Source organism: Columba livia, chromosome 7 (assembly GCF_036013475.1).
Source record: "Columba livia isolate bColLiv1 breed racing homer chromosome 7, bColLiv1.pat.W.v2, whole genome shotgun sequence".
In the NCBI taxonomy this organism is placed as follows: domain Eukaryota; kingdom Metazoa; phylum Chordata; class Aves; order Columbiformes; family Columbidae; genus Columba; species Columba livia.
In genome coordinates this window covers 10,815,000-10,833,224 of record NC_088608.1, presented here as the reverse complement: position 1 = coordinate 10,833,224, position 18,225 = coordinate 10,815,000, and the positions used below count along the sequence as shown (strand labels likewise).

At 39.4% G+C, this 18,225-nt stretch overlaps 1 protein-coding gene across 11 annotated transcripts in view; it reads left to right on the top strand.

The window, feature by feature from the left end:
• The window catches only part of KALRN (kalirin RhoGEF kinase), a 510,474-nt gene that overhangs the window by 303,694 nt on the left and 188,555 nt on the right, over positions 1–18,225 (top strand). For all 11 annotated transcript variants that reach the window (XM_065070486.1, XM_065070487.1, XM_065070491.1 and 8 more), the window contains 2 exons: positions 6,555–6,724; positions 12,318–12,492. In XM_065070486.1, coding sequence (XP_064926558.1) covers positions 6,555–6,724; positions 12,318–12,492 — 345 coding nt within the window. The remainder of the gene's footprint in view (positions 1–6,554; positions 6,725–12,317; positions 12,493–18,225) is intronic.

Genomic DNA, 18,225 nt, shown 5'->3' with positions numbered 1-18,225 from the left:
GCCTTTTGACTGCTTGGCTTCACTCAAATACCATCATTGGCTTTTGAAGGTCCTTGCACATGTTTTGTTTCTTACGGACATGGGTCTCCAGCCTGTATGCCTTGCACTCCAGATAACAGTCATTCATGCTGCAGCTAGAGGATGCTTTGCAAGCACCTTTAAATAGAATGTGCCAACTTTTACAAAGTACCTTTTTATTAGTCATATTACAGACCATTTTCCCAATTTCCTGAAGCTGACAAAGGTGAGCTTCTCCCGGTTCCACTGTGTGGGCTTGCAGCTTTTACTGCTGTGTATAAAGGCAACAGAGTGGGCAACCAGTGCCTGTGATAATTTGCATATTGCATATCTTCATCAGAGCCATACATGGACACTCCTGCAATTCACTCTTCACTCAAAAGACACATTCTGTTGCAACTTAAGTTCACGTATGCAATGGAGTCTTGCACAACGAGTTTAAAATGGTTAGTGTCAGTGTAGTGATTCAGGGTGATGAATCCAGTAAGAATGTCCCATAGTCCCAAGGTCCTATAGTTTGTTTAATCCTTTGCAGTTTTCAGAGTGATTCAGGGTTGCCGTAAGTAATTTATTTCTGAGATTCCTATGGCATAATGCACAAAGTTGCACAAAAGGTTTAAAGCAGCAGAACGGGGTAAGACTGCAAATGATATGGCCAGTCACTGGAAAAAGCACAGAGAGAAGAGGTAATGCAACTCCAATTTGAGAAGTAATGAAACATTTAGAACCAGTGAACAATTTAGGGAAAAATGAAATGGTTCCTACATATATTTAAGTAAATTGCTGAATTTGTCGTGTATATTATACAGCTATGGAAAGCTCCTTCTGCACCAAGTTGTACTGTATTACACCAGTGTAAATCTGAGTAAATCTTTTCACGTAGGAAGAACTTCTTCAAGCCTGTTATCAGTATGATCAAGTGCAGAATTTGATTTGCTTAGTGCAATTACTGCAGTTAATTACATCCAGATTCATAATTACAAATAACTTACATTAAAATCATACTAGAAGAGGAACATGTTTTTGCAATTCATGATGCTAGCAGAAGCAGCACAGAACATGCACACCTGATTCTTCAGTTAAAAGCCAACTTCGTCTCCCAGAGCGAATAATCCCTGAATTACATTTACATGACCTTGGGCTGGGGATATACACACTCGTTGGTGTAAGCGTAACTACCCAAATCACGTTTCCCTTGAGAGGAGATTATTTTGTGCTATATCAATCTGGTCCATGCAGGACTTGGAAAAAACATCAGATGTTTAGGCATTGCAAATCCTTTTGCCATAGGCAAGGTTACTAATTAAGAAGTGTCAGAATACAGAAGCACCAGATGCAGCCCAACCAAGGATGAATGTCAAGGAATTGGCAAGGAAAAGGGAAAAAGTAAGAAAGAGGTTAGGAAGAGATCAGATGGTTTTCTTCACAGAACGTTCCTTTTCTTTCCACTTGTGGTTTCTTCCCAACAGTTTGGTGGTATCTGATAATGTTGCTTCTTGCACCAGGGTGTCTCATCACCTGTATCTTACTGTGGAAGTCGCATATTGTGACGTTTCATATGTAGTGTCTGGTCGTATTCCATCTTGTCACATTTTACTAGGGTTACTGTCATTGTGTGACACTTTGCTGGTGTCACGCAGTCACATTACAGCTCATCATTACCTACCTTGTTTTCTATGTTTCTGTTGACATCTTCATGAGACCTTGAAAATGACTTAGGACAATGTGACTGAAATATGCTTCCAATTTATAACAACCATCAGTTCTTTCAACTGAAATGGCACTGGATGCATTCTAAGTGTGAATAAACATCAACTGCTAAAGGTTAATTGTGCAGAAAAGTTTTATTATCTTCACCATGTTGTTGTGGGGAAATAATGGTAGAAAAGGTGATTTCCTAAAGGCTGTGCAGTGGTGCACAACAGCACTTGAACAGGTGCTTCAGCACAAGCTGAAGTCCTCCCATAAATGAACCTGAACTTGGATTCTATGTGACTTGCTCATGCATATTATGAAAAAGCTAGACATTACTGCTTAGACTAGGTTTGTATAAACCTGGCGTAGTAGCAGAGGAAAATAGCGTTGATGGACATCTCTCTCTGGAGCAACTCTATGCTTGGTGGGTTTTTTTTTGTTTTGGGGTTGGTTTGTATGTTTATTTGTTTTCCTCAACCTTGGTTTTCTACACATTTATGTTAAAACTCATGGAGTGGATGCAGTGTAAATCGGGTGGGAAAAGAAGGTCCCCATATTTCACTGGATTCCGCATTCTGCTCTAGCCTTCATGGCTGCGATGGATGTTCACTTGGGGCCTGTTCTGCAACACATGACACTTCTCTGACATAGAACCCTGGAAAGTTGCTTATTTCCATTAACATTCTGTTTTGAACGACTGGCAAAAAATGTGGATCTCATGGATTGAACTGACTTGTTCTTTGCTTTTCACTGGTCTCATTACTCATTGTTTTTAAACTGGTTTTGAGGGGATTAAAACTCATCTCTGGCGTTTTCAAATAGCAGCGTATAAACACTGGGTGTTTAGTAGTTATTCCAAACATGCAGGCAAGATTTTCTTAGCAGTCTCTTTAGGTTTTAGATTTTGTGTAAAGTAGTCCCTTGCTCTAAGTCAGAAGCATTAATTTCTAGGTAACAGGCACAGATGTCCTTCAAACCTCCAGTAAGTGGTCTCATTAAGTACTTGAGTAAAATTAAGGGTATTGCACCAGATTAAATAGCTGGGAATAAAGAGCTGTATTGTCTCTTGGATGGAGGGAAACTGCCTGTGTTTTACATCCAAGAAAGACGCAGAAGTTGTAACAACGCATGAGAGGTGCCAGATGCTTCCCCAAAAGAAATGGAGGGGGGGAAGTTATTCTTCTTTTCCACTGGTTTAACAATCAGTACAGAATTGTTTTTCTTGTTTAAAGCCATGGTTACCTTGATAAATTAAACCTCAATTCTGAAGCCTCTGTGGTCCTTCATCATGGACATTTTAAGGCTAGGTATTTGCCTTAGACTTCTGTGTAGCTGACAACTGCAACATTTTTAAATGTAGTTTGTATGAGTCAAATTTGTGGCTGGATCTCTCTGATGACCTTAATTCAGGTTTTACCACATAATGCATTAGTATTTCCATATCCAATTAATCATACCAAATCGTAGATCAATTTGAAGGAAGCACAAAATTTATTTTTGTGTTATTTCTACATTGTTTTCCAGGATTCTGTATCTTTGGTTTAGTACGTGTTAAGTAATACTAGACAGAGATTATCGCCTTTTCTGGATGTGTGTATTACTGGCAAGTTTAGTAAAAGTCACCACAGCTGGATGTGGAAATATTGTGTTAGTATCTGAACTGTCTGCATGTATCTACATACACCCCACGTACAGGATTGAGTGATACACAGCAGCAGCAGTTTGGAATATATATGTGAATGGGACAGATACTCACAAATTTTGCTCATGCTATGAACAAAAGATGAAAGTAAGTTTCTGCAAATATGAGGTAAAAGTTGTCCTGTGTAATATGTCAGATTTCTATGAAAAACTGAAACAGTTCACTCAATCTAAGGCAGTTATCTGTTTGAAGCATGAATTAGGAAATGCACAAGGTGTCTATTGATTTGGGGGTTGAGTCAGGATTATTTAAAAAGAGTTGAATAGGTGCATTGGAATTAAACATCAAGCCCTAATAGGGACTGACTTTTCCTGAGCTGTGACAAACAGGATGTGGTTTCTATTTTATGATTAACAGCTCTTCTGACATTGGTGTTGCAGTGACATGGAGTTCATCTTTTTCTTGCTGTGGCATTCACAAGTGGGGCTTGGTAGTAATTTATTTCAGGTGCAGTTAGCTGTAGCACATAACCTAGGAGGTTTTTGAAACAGATTCCTATTGTAAATGGTTTCTGAAATATCTTTCTAATCTTGTTAATATTGACTGATTCTTTGTATTAGGATTTCCCAGGGATTGGTGGAGTCTAAAGGATTAAAGGCCTCTGAGTCAAGGATGACCTAAATTCTGATAGATTTTATTATGCATTACAATCAGAGGTCATTAATAGAAACATCTGAACCTAATAAGAGTTAATATATTTGAGTGCTCTCTGAAATTATTGAGTGTTTAGGTTCCAGGTGAGTACAGTACAGTTTATGTTTAAGTATTTCAAAACAGCTTTGATTTAAAAGCATACTCAAAAAGTGACTTAGGATCTTAAATGTCCAAATCCTTCTGACTGCTGATGACTGGGTTCCGGAGATACTTCTGAAAACAGGATTTTCCTCTGAAGTTGCAGTGGGGAATCAGAAACTTTTTCCTCTACCCTTTCTAACGTGATAATTTCAAGAAAAGACCAGGTTTCTAATAATGAAGCAAGTTCATTATTTCATTTTCATTTTTGAAGGAAATTCCCTGTGCTTTTTTTTGTTATCTTAAGTGGAAAAATGAAATATGATTAAGAACAGCAAGAAATTAAAAAGCTACTGGTTTTCCCAACTTGCAACAGGAGGATGATTTACACACATGGCCATTTTTCTCTATTTACAAAGTGCTCTGTTACTTTAAGATCTGATAAGCAGAGAAAGCAATATTCCCAAACAACCTGATCCTCGCCTGTTATAGTCCAGCTGTCCCTGCTCTTTGAGTGGGTGCAGGGATCAGATCAAAACCAGGAAGATTCTGAATGTAATTAATATATAAAGGCATGAATGCATTTTCCTTTATGGGGGGCTTCCCAAAATTCTGTACCTGGAGCTGAGGCCACAAAAGAAAAAGCTCTGTATTTGATTTTTTAAACATGTTTTCATTAATTTGCTTCACAAGCCTGACTACTTAGTTATATTTGTTTCTTTTGTTAATAGTTGCCTTTTAGTATCATGTACTTCTGAGAATGTGAGAATATGTAAATAATCTGAGCAACGACATTCCATTTTAGGCCATTATGATACTGTTTATAAATAAACAGAGGCGTTTACTCAAAATATTTAAAGCCGACTCTGAAAATCTAACTGAAAAGCCTTCGAATTATGGATATGTTTTAAAACTCGGCTTTGTAAGTCTCTCCAGCAAGGAGCCAGTAGCAGAGGTGGGGACAGTGCACAGGGAGCTGGGCTTTCGCTTTTCTGGTGTCATGAGCAGTGCTGGGACAGGTTCTGATTTTGATTATTTTGGTTTAGATCAGGATGATATCCTTGAAGTCAGTACTGTGCATATAGTGTAACAGCTGATGACTGGCCTTGGGTTTGGACCCTAATTGTGAGAAGCTTTGCCAGCTGACGCTTAAGACAGTCCCTCTCCTCCTCTCATTTTACGTGGACATGTGGAATTCACAATCCCAGAAGAAATCCAGTAGGATGGGGATCCAGTGCGTCTTGTTTTGAACAGGAACATTTTACCAGCTCTTTTGCCACCCCCACAGGACGTCTGTTGCCTGGTTCACGTGTACTTCTCTCTCCCTTGGAGACAAACTGCTTTGCAGCTCCCAGGCTGGGCAGGCAGCCGTGCAGACCCGTTGCCACCAGCACCACATCCTTTGACATGTCCCCCTGCTCTGGGGCAATGTCTTGCCTCCCACTCCTGTACTTCTGTGCTACCTTGCAGAATATACCAGCAGAATGTGGGTTAATGGGGCAGGCATGGCACAGAAAATAGTCTCTCTGGTGGAGTCATTAGGATTTGATGGCAGACTGCCAGCTCGGTTGGTGCAATTTTACACTCGCTTTTCAGAGCAAGCTTAAAGGGGAAACCTCCATTCGCTTTAAGCCTTTACAGCCAAGGAAAGGCTGCTGGGGTTTGCCTGCCACTGTCCAGATCTCTGACGAACAGCTGGCTGGAAATTCTCATCTAAGCACTTACTCAAATGATTTGTTGTTGTTTTGAAATTGGTAGTCAAGACTACTTAAAATTAATGGATCTGCAGGGGATTGATTGGTGATATTGCTGTCTCCTATGTTTGGATTTTCCCAAAGTTAAAAAGCAGAATCTGAAGTACATTTTGAGGAGGGGGGTAAGTGGCAGAAACCCACAAAAAACCCAAACAAACAAAAAAAAAAACATAAACCCTTCATATAACCTTCTGCCTGGGAAGGCATAACTGAGCAAGCACAGCTGGACTCCAGCCAGTACCATACATACTACCAAAGATTTTAGTTCTGTTCTGCAACAGGCTTCAGCTGCATGTGAAATTAGTATCAGCTGATAGTACACAGCTCCTGAAAGGGTTAGGTTATCACAGCTGTATGGCATTGTAATTTGTTGCTTCTGTAATGAGTTAATATAATTAGTTGTTGTCATACAATAAACTGATATGCAAATTAATTTTTATTATTGATATTATATTTATATTACTTGTTGCTTTAAAGTGGAATTGCATCAACCAAAATCAAGGACCAGTGCATCATTTTGTTTTTACAAACTTTAGGTCAGTTTTCATGTGAAACATGCAACCCTAGTTAATGCTTACTGATCTGGAATTAGAGAGCAAAAGGGTTAAATCTCAATCTCTCTGTGATTTATATTTCCCTCCCCTCCTTCCCAGCTGTGGACATGGATGGAAGATCTGCAGAAGGAGCTCTTAGAGGATGTCTGTGCTGACTCTGTGGATGCGGTTCAGGAGCTAATCAAACAGTTTCAGCAGCAACAAACAGCCACCTTGGATGCTACCCTCAATGTTATTAAAGAAGGGGAAGATCTAATCCAACAGCTCAGGTAAGCATCCACCTGGAGAACAGGTGCTGAGAAATCTGGTGTATCCTGTGGTTTATATGTGCATAAACAGGGAACTGTAAGTTAGGATTAATTGAGAGAGTTTTTTAATTATTTGCTTATTTATGACTCTTCATATTGTTTGAGTATTTTATTGAAATTGCAAGGAGTGATTTGTGTGGACTGATTAGTCTGTGGATCAGCAAGGGTTCCTATTTGACAGAGAGAGTATTTATAGCCACAGTGAAGTACATTGAAACAAATGTGTTTCACGTGAATATTTTTAGTTTATATTTATAGAAGATTGTTAAATGGTTATGAGCTGAGGCCTTATTATTTATATGGGTACTCCTGATGTAGAAATGTATTCCTCTTAATAAAATATACACGTGTCTAACAATCTTCACTCCTTCATTTTGCATGCAGCAGCCTTCTATTTATCTTTGTCCATGTGGGGTTTATTCATGCTGTCAAAGAGGCTCTTATACTGCCAGTTCTACTTGCATTATGAATTGAAACAGCTCATTTTACCTGATTGAAAATATATTAAAAGACTTGGACCAAGAAGTTGGGGTTTTTTTGCTTTCTCAGTCTGTAAGCGTAGTAGAATGAATGTTTGCAGAATAAGCTTACACAAGACTTGTGAGATCCCTCTTATTTGTGGTTATTTGCAATGGTTTTCTGTGGCTTTAACTTTGTTGACAGTAGTGGAGTTTTCCTGCCCTTTAGAGTTGCTACTGAGCTGAAAACCAAGTCCTACACACCACTTATTCTTTAGATCTTTGTGTTGTTACAGATTGTCCTTATCTACATGTACATAGTGTGTATGTTCTGTATACGTACAGAATATGCAAATCTGCCAGGTCTTATATTTTTCACTGGAGACTGTCCCAGAGAGTTATGTCATTCTCCTCACCCTGAGCTTTCCTAATCTGATGCCTTCAGTTCTTATGTGAGAAGTGCAGAAAACCATGAGCCATGATAGGAACAGCCTGAGGTTCTCTAGAGCAGAGTAGATGACGAAGGACCCTGGTGGAGCTCTGCCCTTCAGAGCCCTTCTGGAGTCCCTGAGTCTTTTACTACAGCCACATGCTGAGCTTCCCTCTGTATCTTTTCCTATCACCCTGGATGCAATCTTTTCCTCTGGGTCAGGAAAAAAAAAAAAAAAAAGGAGATTTGAAAGGAGAGCCTGTGTAAATCCCTAGGCTTGTTGTATGTGGCTTGTCTGCATCACAGGGGCATGGCCAGGAACTCAAGCTGTGGTGTTACTTGCTGAGATCAGAGTTGGAAAGGAAGGATCAGGAGTAGACACAGGTAGGCTCCATTCATCCATCTTTGCTGATAAGTAAGTGAGCTGCCAAAAGGAGGGGGTTTTAGATAAGAATGTATGTATGGCCAGCCGTAACAGGTCAGGCAAAGGTCTGCATGGTAATTTCCCTTTATGCAGAGAAACTTTTTGCAAAGTTTAGGGCATTTCTATGAGATCACAAAATGGCAGTGAGAAGATTTTTTTTGTTGTTCATCCCATCTATTCGTATAACATCATTTCAGCATGAACGCCCATGGCGAAGAGCCTGTATGGTACCCTATATAAGCACATCAGGTGGAGTGTGGGGTTGCAGAAAATGTATCTATTGAAGGAGTCCTGGTTCTGGCTGTGGGACTGATGTAAAGGCTTTTTGCCTACACCTGAGTCAGTAGGAAAGCGGCATGTGGAGTTGGAGAGTGGCCAGGGCAATATTTGGAACTGAGAAGCTGGTGGAACATCAGCATAAATAGCAGTTATTGGAGAAAGACTGAGGTGGCAGCTGCAAAGTCATGCAGTGGAAGAGGTGAACTGGGAGATGGTGTGTGAGGCTTCAGCTTTTTTTAATGTATACTTTGTCAATTCTTAGTTTCAGTCTTTGAAAAGTAAGGGTGGCCACAGGTTTCAGACTTTTGTTGGAACTGGTGTCATGCCTAAACATCTGTGAAATTCCAAGAGAGGTTTTGTGGCAGCTGTATTTAACAAAGAAATGTTGTTTTGGGGGTCTGGCTTGTATTCTGAGCAGTGAGCAAGGTCAAAGAGGGTGGACGTATTTGTGCAAAGTGATCCCCTGCTTCTGATAAAGTTCAGATTAAACACAGAACAGTTGTCTGAAGGACAGCAACCCTTAGCGCATGCAAAGGTTTGTAGATCTGAATTGTCAGGACAATCTCTGAGTCAAGTGTTGGTTTTGAACACCCTAACTGCAAAGCCTGTAATGCGACCCTGGATTCTTTCAAAAAGTGAAACAGAACTGTGTAAGAAAAAACATGAAACAGTCTCTGTGTGCGCCCACTCTAACAGCTTTTGTGGCTGATGGCAAAAGTAAAGAACGCACAGGTAAAGGAAAGGAGGAGAAAATAGAATTGCTGTCTTTCCTTAACACAGCATTGCAGTGTGAATCACCTTGTGCCTGATGTGAATAGTTGAAGACTGGAAACGCTACAATGATGAAGAGAATGACATACACTGCTCTTACCACACATGCCATACCACAGGTTAAACCAAATAAATCTAATGGGACTTTGAAAAACTTTACATTACTTGTCATCAGCTCTGAGAGAACACAAACTGGTTTAGAGAAGACCATGTATGCAGTAGCACTTTGTGTCTCCTCCAGACAGCTTAGGAAAAGCTCAGCTGCCTAAACTAGTTAAATACAATGCCTAGGACTGCTCTTCACAGAAGGTCTTCAGGGCCTCTGTGGCTCTGCATCAGTCAACCATACCTGTCAGGAATAAAATAGGCCTGTCTAGCAGCACTGTACATGTCATGGTTAGCATTGGAAACACTTTTTTCATTCTTCCTTATCAGTGTTTTGCTGAGGTGATCATCATTCTCAGGAGTCAACATCAAAGCAAATCTTTTGAACTGTATTTTTAGAAACGCTGCTGGGGACAGTAGTTCTGCACATCTGTGAAAGGCAAAACAATGACTTTTTCCAGGGAGATGTAAAAGAACAGGAATGTTGAGGAAAACAAAAAAAAAAAGACAGTGAAGAGTTACATAACTTTCCTTCTTTCCAGTAGTTCAGCTGTTGATAACAGGTGTGTTTCACCAAGCTTTCTCCCCATTAAAGTACTGGAAGTGGTTTCAGGAGCATGATGTTCTTTCTGAACAAACTCAACAGCATTGCAGCAAGCCAAATTTTACATTCCCCAAAGTTTATTTTGTATTTTTTTCCCATAATTTCCTTGCATTTTTTAGCTCTCTTGCATGTCCTTTCAGAGACTAGTAAGGATCTTCCATGAATTCTTTCCCAGAATTGTTTGTCACCAGACAGAGTAAGAAATTGAAATCTTGTGGCAGAAGAATCGAATCTCAGAAATTTCTTTTTCTTGAAGGAGATCTTTCTTAAATCAGACTGTACAGGGATTGCCAAGGCCTTGTATGAGACTGTGGAAAAAATACCGGATTATTACACTTTGATTTTTGCATTGCATCAGCTACTGAAATGCAAGTGTGGCTTGATTTGAACAGTGAAATGTTTAATTAAAAATAATTTCTAAAATCAAGTGTGTCTTTAGATCCCGTGAGAGATTATTCAACACCAGTCTTGAATAATTCATTGAGTCATTTAGATAATATGTGAATAGGAATAATCCTGCATTTGAATGAAGACATATTTCATGTCCTTTCATAGAAGACAGGTGCTGACTGAAGGAAACAGAATTTGATTGAATAAGGCCTGTAGTACACCCATAGTGTCAAAATCTCAACTTGTTATCTTCATTCTGCCTCTGTACAGCTCTAATGTGGAGGCAGAGATAGACCTTGTGGTCACCAAAAAGGTGAAAACAGAAGACTGAGTGGGGCTGTATCACCTGGAGACAGTAATATTGGTGTAATATTCCCTTATAAGCAAGGAAATGTGGTAGTACTTGCTTCACAATAATGCTGGAGCATCTGAATCTCAGTCTATCAAACATAACGTATTTGAGGAAGAAGCGGTGAAACACATCCAAAGAGCAAACCACTATGCAGTTAATACTATTCTGCATTTTTTAATTTTATTCTTCGTCTTCAGATGTTCAGGCAAATGCTTCTTCTGTTCCTTTAAGACACATCATGAAAACAGAATAATATGTGTGTTTTGTTGCTTTAGAACCTTTAAGGTGTGTTTTAAACTCACCTGAAATTCCTTTGTGTCAGTGCCTAGTTTCAATTTAAAATAACTGTGAAAGGTTATACTTTTTTAATCTCAATTATGCTCACTGACAAGTGTTCAATTAACATTTGACTGTACATTGTTTTGATCTGACCCTACGTGATGATAACCTACAAAGAGCAAAACACAAGCACTCTGTAGAAAGCTACAAATGCTTTGGTAGATGTTTATGGAGGGAAAATTCAACCCAGAAAAGGAAAATACAAAGCTAAAAATTGGGACTGTATGAGCACTCTTCCACCACCAGGGAGATTTCACAGACACCTCTACTCTGCAGCCGTGGTTAGATGGCCAGAGGAATGGCTCCCAGCTGCATTTGGTCCCTGTGGGACAACATGGTGACCTGGCAGCATTTTGCTTGTCTTCCAATGTTGTCAGTCGGTTCTCTGCACGCCTAGGAGTTTATTGTTGTGCCAGTAGACCAGTATGTGCTGTTGGCGTTGTAATTGTCCCCACCACATTCTCTGAGGCAGAACTGGAGATTGATAGGAAATATTGATGGCTTATGATGGATCTGCTGGCTTACCGTCTTCATCCTGTTAACCTTCCAGGTCACAGGTTTTCAGTTGGCTTGGTTTAAGTATGGAGAGATAAAACCATTGCATCTAAATCTTGTTTTAGCTGAAGTATCAAAGCTAAGATTAAATTATGGCTTCTGGGTTTCCTTTCTGGTTCTTGTTAAAGTTGGGGGACTTTGCTTGGCACATTTGAGGATAAATTTCAGCTATGTTTGCAAAACCTCTTTATCCATGAAACACCTCCTTTCTGCTGCCTGTATATGGAAGCTGTAGATGGAGCAGTATCTGACCTGTCACAGGCATGTCTCATTTCATTTACCCTAGTGAAAAAACAAATCAGAGTCCATTTTGCAGTGTTCAAAAGGTGTTTTCTTTCAGTGGAGATTTTTGCACCATATTCTGCATCTATTGCTGTATCACATAATAACATAATAAGGCTTCCCTACCCCTTGGTCTAAAATGCTGCTAATTCTGATTCCATTAGCCTGTAAGTAATAAATCAAATGCACAAAATTAATTTGTAAAGCTGGCTAAACAGCATCCCCAACTTTGGTGTGAGGGTAGGCTGGAGCAGGCCACCCTGTAGCATGAAAAGGGATTGCCAGCCAGTCTCCTCAAGAAAGCCATTGAGATTGAAGAGCCATTTTCCTCCTGTTCCCCTCCCAAGTGTGTAAGGTCACAGTGTCATGACACAAGAAAAGATGATCCCCCTTGTTCAAACTTTGTGCCAAGCTCAGGAGTGGCAGGATTTCAGCGAGTAGAAGAGACGAGGGTTGCATACACCTCAGCCCTTTGTGCTTGGGTCTACTTCTCACAAATGTGTAGTTCTTGCTCTTTTGCCTGCCTTAAAGCTCAGCTTTAACCACACTCTCTGCCTTGCTACAGGGACTCTGCTGTTTCCAACAATAAGACTCCACACAATAGCTCCATCAGCCACATTGAATCTGTCCTTCAGCAGCTCGACGAGGCCCAAGTACAGATGGAAGAGCTCTTCCATGAGAGGAAGATTAAGCTAGACATTTTCCTTCAGCTCCGGATTTTTGAGCAGTACACCATAGAGGTAAGAGCTGGCTCCGTGACCTGAGAAAGGTAGAGCTGTGGGAGAGGGAGTGGATGTAAACACACTGTTAGGATAAACCTGGAGGTGTTTGATTCTGCTCAGCTGTCCAGTGAGGAAGAAGAAGTGTTACAACCAGGTTTTAAATTAGGCATGTTGAAACTAAAAATGTGCTTTAGGGTATACAGCTAGAATACACTGAAATAGATTTGTGTCTGCTAGACTGACTATGCTGAGAATCTGCCTGCTTTGCAGAGAAGCTTTATAAGATGTTCCTGTTATAAGTCTTTACTGACAGCAGTCACTCAGGGATTTGGAAGTTCTGTATCACTCATAAGTGAGGTTTGTCTCTTTACATACAAACATAGATGCATACAAACAGGTACGTGCTTGGTTTTAAACCACTGAGGGGAAAAAAACACTTCATGCATTAAAGTAAAGGATATTTAAAAGATGAGCTTTTTCTAACCATTACAGTAGCTTTATTTAAAAAGGAAATTTAAAAAAAAAAAAAAAAGGGAAAGGCAAAGTATATTTTTATGGCCTCATGCAAAAATGATCTTTCAGTTCTGATTTGTACTTCTGTTTTGAAATCAAAAGTACTGGATGGAAAACTCATCAGAGCATTAATAATTGAGGTATTCTTGGACAGAGGAACTTCGAAGAGACTCCAGCCAATTTCACTAGTTACCTGTTGTAATTCTAACACAACATGGTACATAAAGAACAACATGTACATTAACTTGTGCACAAAGTCCATGAAAGCCATGCGTCAGTGCTTGTGTCCCTTCTGGGGTATGTTCCTACTCCTGTTTCCCCCTGTCAGTTCATGGAGCAACTTTAAGTGTTTTATGATGAATAATACCTGAAGGTGGTGTCTGTCAATCTGTAGGTAACCTCAAGGTGAGTATTGGTAATTAATGGGAGCCTGTGTTGTACTTTGTGTTTATTTTAAGACATGGCATGATGAACAATAGTGGAATAAAAGGCTGAAAACAGAGGATTTTATGCATCTTGGTCTATAATTTGTTGCCAGAATAGAAATCACTGAGCATCTAAGTTTTCCTATTGTGACTGCTTTTTTAGGTACTGTACTGAAATCCATCCTACAGTACTTGTTATGTATGTAAGTTAGAATAGTTTCATTTTGCTTACCAGTTATAGACAGCCTCTTTGTTATTGAGAGACAGTATTATTTGTACGTGTGTATAAGTATAAATGTATGTATTTCCTGTCAGATAACATACTTCATCTCAAGAATCCTGCATTCAAAATTCTGGAGCCTGCAGTAACAGTAGTATCTCCTATATTTAAATAGAAGATATTTTGATACAATGGTGTGGCAAGTGTTGAATAATTGAGACTTTTACTCTAGAGATATACATAGACTGTGAATGCATATACTTGACGTAGCTGTAAATGGCACCTGTGTTTTCAAAAGTGAAGGGGAAAAAAAAAAGTGAAAAAAACAGTATGTTCTTCTGGAACACTCAAATGTGTCTGTAGGCAGTACATGGTGAACCCCTGTGAGTCATTCATTAAGATCTCCGCCTGTTTCACTGCAAATTCTAGGTCTGAGCCTAGAATTATGCTGATTTAAGTGAAGGTCATAAAAAAAAAAAAAAAAAAAAAAAAATACTGTTTTCAAATTCTTTTTTTTTTTTCTTTTGTACATAGTCTTTAAACCAAAGACTCCAAAGGTTGTTACCACTGTGGCTTGCTTTACTAATGGGGCAACTGAGGCATCAGCAGATGATGTGACTTATCCTGGTCCCCTCCATACGTGGTACCAGAGATGAGAATACTATGCAGATCCCTCTGTTTTGTTTCTGCATGAATCCTGCTTCTGTGTATTCACAGACACATTTGGAGTGGCTGTGATACATGAAGATATTTAAAATTTAAAATGTGCTTTAGAGTCTTCTACAATCAGATTAGCTAGAAAGGATTTTAAAGAAAATCACCACTTAGTTGTCACTGTAGATTTACTATTTTTTATCATAAGAACATCTGAATTCCCTCTGCAGCATTAATATTACAAGGAAATCTGAGAATATAATTCAAAGGGAGTCTATAGGCAGATGATTTTGTTTTGAAAGCTCCTTCTATCTGAAAAATATTTTTTAATTTTAGAATAATTGTTAAATTTAATTTATAACTGAACACACAATGAAAAATACATCCAGGTCAGAATATTAAATTTTATAAGTATATTTAGTGCTTAAACAAGAAAAAACAGTTCGCATAATGAAGAGAAAGGCAATTTCAAATAAAATATTAAATGACACATGTATGCTATGCATTTCAAACGACAGCTGATTTGGCTCAAATTGACACAATAATGATCCTTATAAAGTAGATTGCAGTCAGTTGCCTCAGCCATGTAATAAAAATTCCAAATCAGTAAGGAAGTGTTACCAAAATTAACAAAATAATCTCATACCACTGTTGAGAAGCAAAAAGATTTTTTCATTACCATATTTAAGAAGCATGTAGTATTTCTGACGGTTGACTATTCCGAGCTTTTAAGGGAAAATGAGGAAATTTAAAAAAAGGAAATGAAGTATTTTTTTCTACTGAAGACAAGTAGCTTGAGCTATGACTGGAAAGGTATTTAGCTTTTAATTTTCCATAATAGCCTAGATCTGCATAGATTAAGAAATACTGTGTACCAGTATGATTGTCAAATGACTTTCTCCTTTTCTAGCCTAGATAAGCCCCCTCCCATCTGTCCAAAGAGCAGTGCCATGTTGACCACATCCCTAACAAAACCCCTCTACCTGCTGCAGCCACATTAATCCCTCTCCTTCCTGCACTCACACAAATCAAACCATCTGCAGAAAACTGGCCCTCCACCTCCCAGACATGAAGATCTTAGTCCTCTTCATTGCTTCTGCCTTGTCAAGCATTGAGTTTCCCACTGTCCCCCCTCAGGTCTGTGTTCTCACCCTTGGTTCTCAGCTTCTTGTGTTTCAGGGAATCCCTTACAATGAGGACCCTTCTCTGGGAACTCTGGTGAGATGAAAATCTGGCTTCTCTCTAGAGGAAGCCAGAGGGATGTGGCTGTGGGAGCCCATCTGCTTCCAACAGCTTTAGGGAAGGCTGCACATGAGAGCTCACTCTCAGAGAAAAGTTACATGTCATGTTGTCTCTTTCCATCCAGTTTTGGTACCAAGCATTTTTAATTCTGTTTATTTTCCTTACCACCCTTTCTCTCTCCTTTCTAGTTAATAATGCAAACAAAAGTATTAGGATTTGTTCAAACTCATAAATCACAATTGAGTGATTTGCCTTTAGTTTTATTTAGAAAGTGTCTGACTGTCACTTGTTCTTTGGAAACTTTCCTGCTTTTACCTTTCTCCCTAGATATGAAAATCCATGCCATGGTTCATATAACCCTTTCCTTTGGCACTTGTTTCTGAACTTGCACTGTACCCATCTGCTTTGTAGCTTTCCTGGTTTTTGAGCCTTTCTGTCATTTTCTCTTCTTGACAGAGGTTTGGAATCCAGACAAACTCAGAATTAATTATTACTGCATGAGCAACACTTACTTCCATCTATTTAGTCATCATTGGACCTTTTCTTTTACTCCAGTGAAATCTGCCAAATATTGTTGCATTTTGTCTTCAGTAAAAAGGTATTTTACATAAAAAGAAGACACCTGCTTATTTCTTTGGCAGGGCAGACCAGCTGCCTTCATTTATGACTTGTAAGGACTTCTAAGTTGCACAGGCAGCTTTTGTGTTGTACTTGAGTCAAGGTTTGGCAGATATGAATTTGGATACGAACCCACTAGCACATAGCATGTGCTGCCTGTTCTTTCTTGCCTTAATATCATTACATTGACTGATATTTGCACTTTGGGTTCTTGGGGTAAATTATGAAATCTAAACTATGACAACACCTGGAAATAGCCATAAGAGAAACACAAGGGACCCCAACTATCCCTAGGGGAGGCTGCTCTACCTTAGGTTTTAAAACCGTAAAATGACGACCCATTCTTTACTTAGGAAATGTGTCTAACTTTGATGCCTGATATGTTTTATTCCTTTACCATGTCATTACCCGTTTCAAGACAAGATGTGATCATTAGTATTATATGGTTGATCTTTCTATATGATACAGACTTCAACTGAGTTCATGCAGCCAAGCAAGTAACTCAGGAGATTTCATGGAATGTGAATATGGTAGCTGATCCACTATGAGGAAATAGCGTGTACGACTCAAGGGACGATAGCTGGCAGACATGAGCGGCAGTGTCAGAACCCAACTGAGCACATTTCACATGTGAAGCATGGTCTTATCCCAGAGTTATATCCTCAGCAAAATCTGTCAAGTATACTTTGTTCCTCGCTTCAGAAATAGTTATTGAAAGGCTTGTTAACCAGTGTTTGAATTAATGCAAATATACAGTAAAATGCTGAGTAAATGCATAAGAAATTAATGGTAAAATGCACTGAGTTGCAACCCATAACAAAATTACTGCGATCCAGAGTCTTTTTGCATGTTTTTTCTTTATATCTTTTGTAGACAGATGATCAAATTCACCTGTAGGCCTCTCTAAAACTCTGAGAACAGGAATGATCTCTGCCAATACCTATCTGACAACATTTGTTTGTTACCTCCAAAGAAGCTTCCCTCTCCCTTTCCCAGAGCTGCCCAGCTCCTTCCCTTGCGTGTGCCGTTTTGTTTCCTGCGATGCCTGTGGATCTGTGCAATGCCAGACAGAGCCTAAGCACTGTAGTTTTAGAGCAACCTGGTTCCGAGGCCAAGACATAGTCCGGGAAAGGATTATCAGAGTTCCCACTGTACAATATAAATTTGATTTTGTATGCTGTTTGTTATCTTTCAAAAAGCCCCACGATCACTAAAATCTTCGCCTGCTGGATATCTAATTTTCCACCATTCAATCTCTTTGGCTCCATTTCACCTGCTAATTAAATTTTTCAGCCTTGATTTCACTCACTGGCTCTTTTGGCTGTTCGCATCCATCCCTGAACGTGAGTTTAGAAGTGAACAGGAACCAGCTTTCACAGTAGTTTATTTCACTGCTATTTACAACTCACTTGAGCTTCCCATTTCAGGTTTATAATATTAGCAGAATCTTTCAAGTGAATTGGTAGCCTGTGTGAATGTACAAGATGTTTTTATAATCCCTCACTGACTTGCAGCTGACACTTAGATGTGAGTTTGTTTATTAGAAGTTAAGAGTTACAGAGATCTTGAGATATATTTGAAAGAAAGGGAATGTTCATAGGCTGGAATCCTATAATGTCTCATGCTTAGTGAGCTACATCACTTCATTCTAAGGAAAGGCAAGCACTAAGCTGTCCTTGTCCCCTGCCTTTTGGAGCTGAATTCCATTGTTTCTCTTGATATTTTGGGGATTCAGGAGCCAAAAGCACCAGAGCAGAATCATCACTGTGACAGCCTTTTCACACTTCAGTGGCCCAGGTCCCCACTAAACCAGTGTGGTATCTGTCTGTTGTCAAAAAATGGGTGACAGTATTGTCACACTGCACAGCATCAGCCCACAATGAGACCTGAGAACAATGAACTTTCTGCTTTCCTGATCTGTAGAAGTGACAGTTTGATTCATCCTTTCCTACCTACAACTTCTCTACCATATACCTTCAGTAGTAATCTGCTCGTAAGATCCACTTATACTGTCACATCCAGTCCTCTGCTCTTCCAGCCTGCCCTGAAGCAGAGCCAAGTGCTGTTGCTCCTGGCATT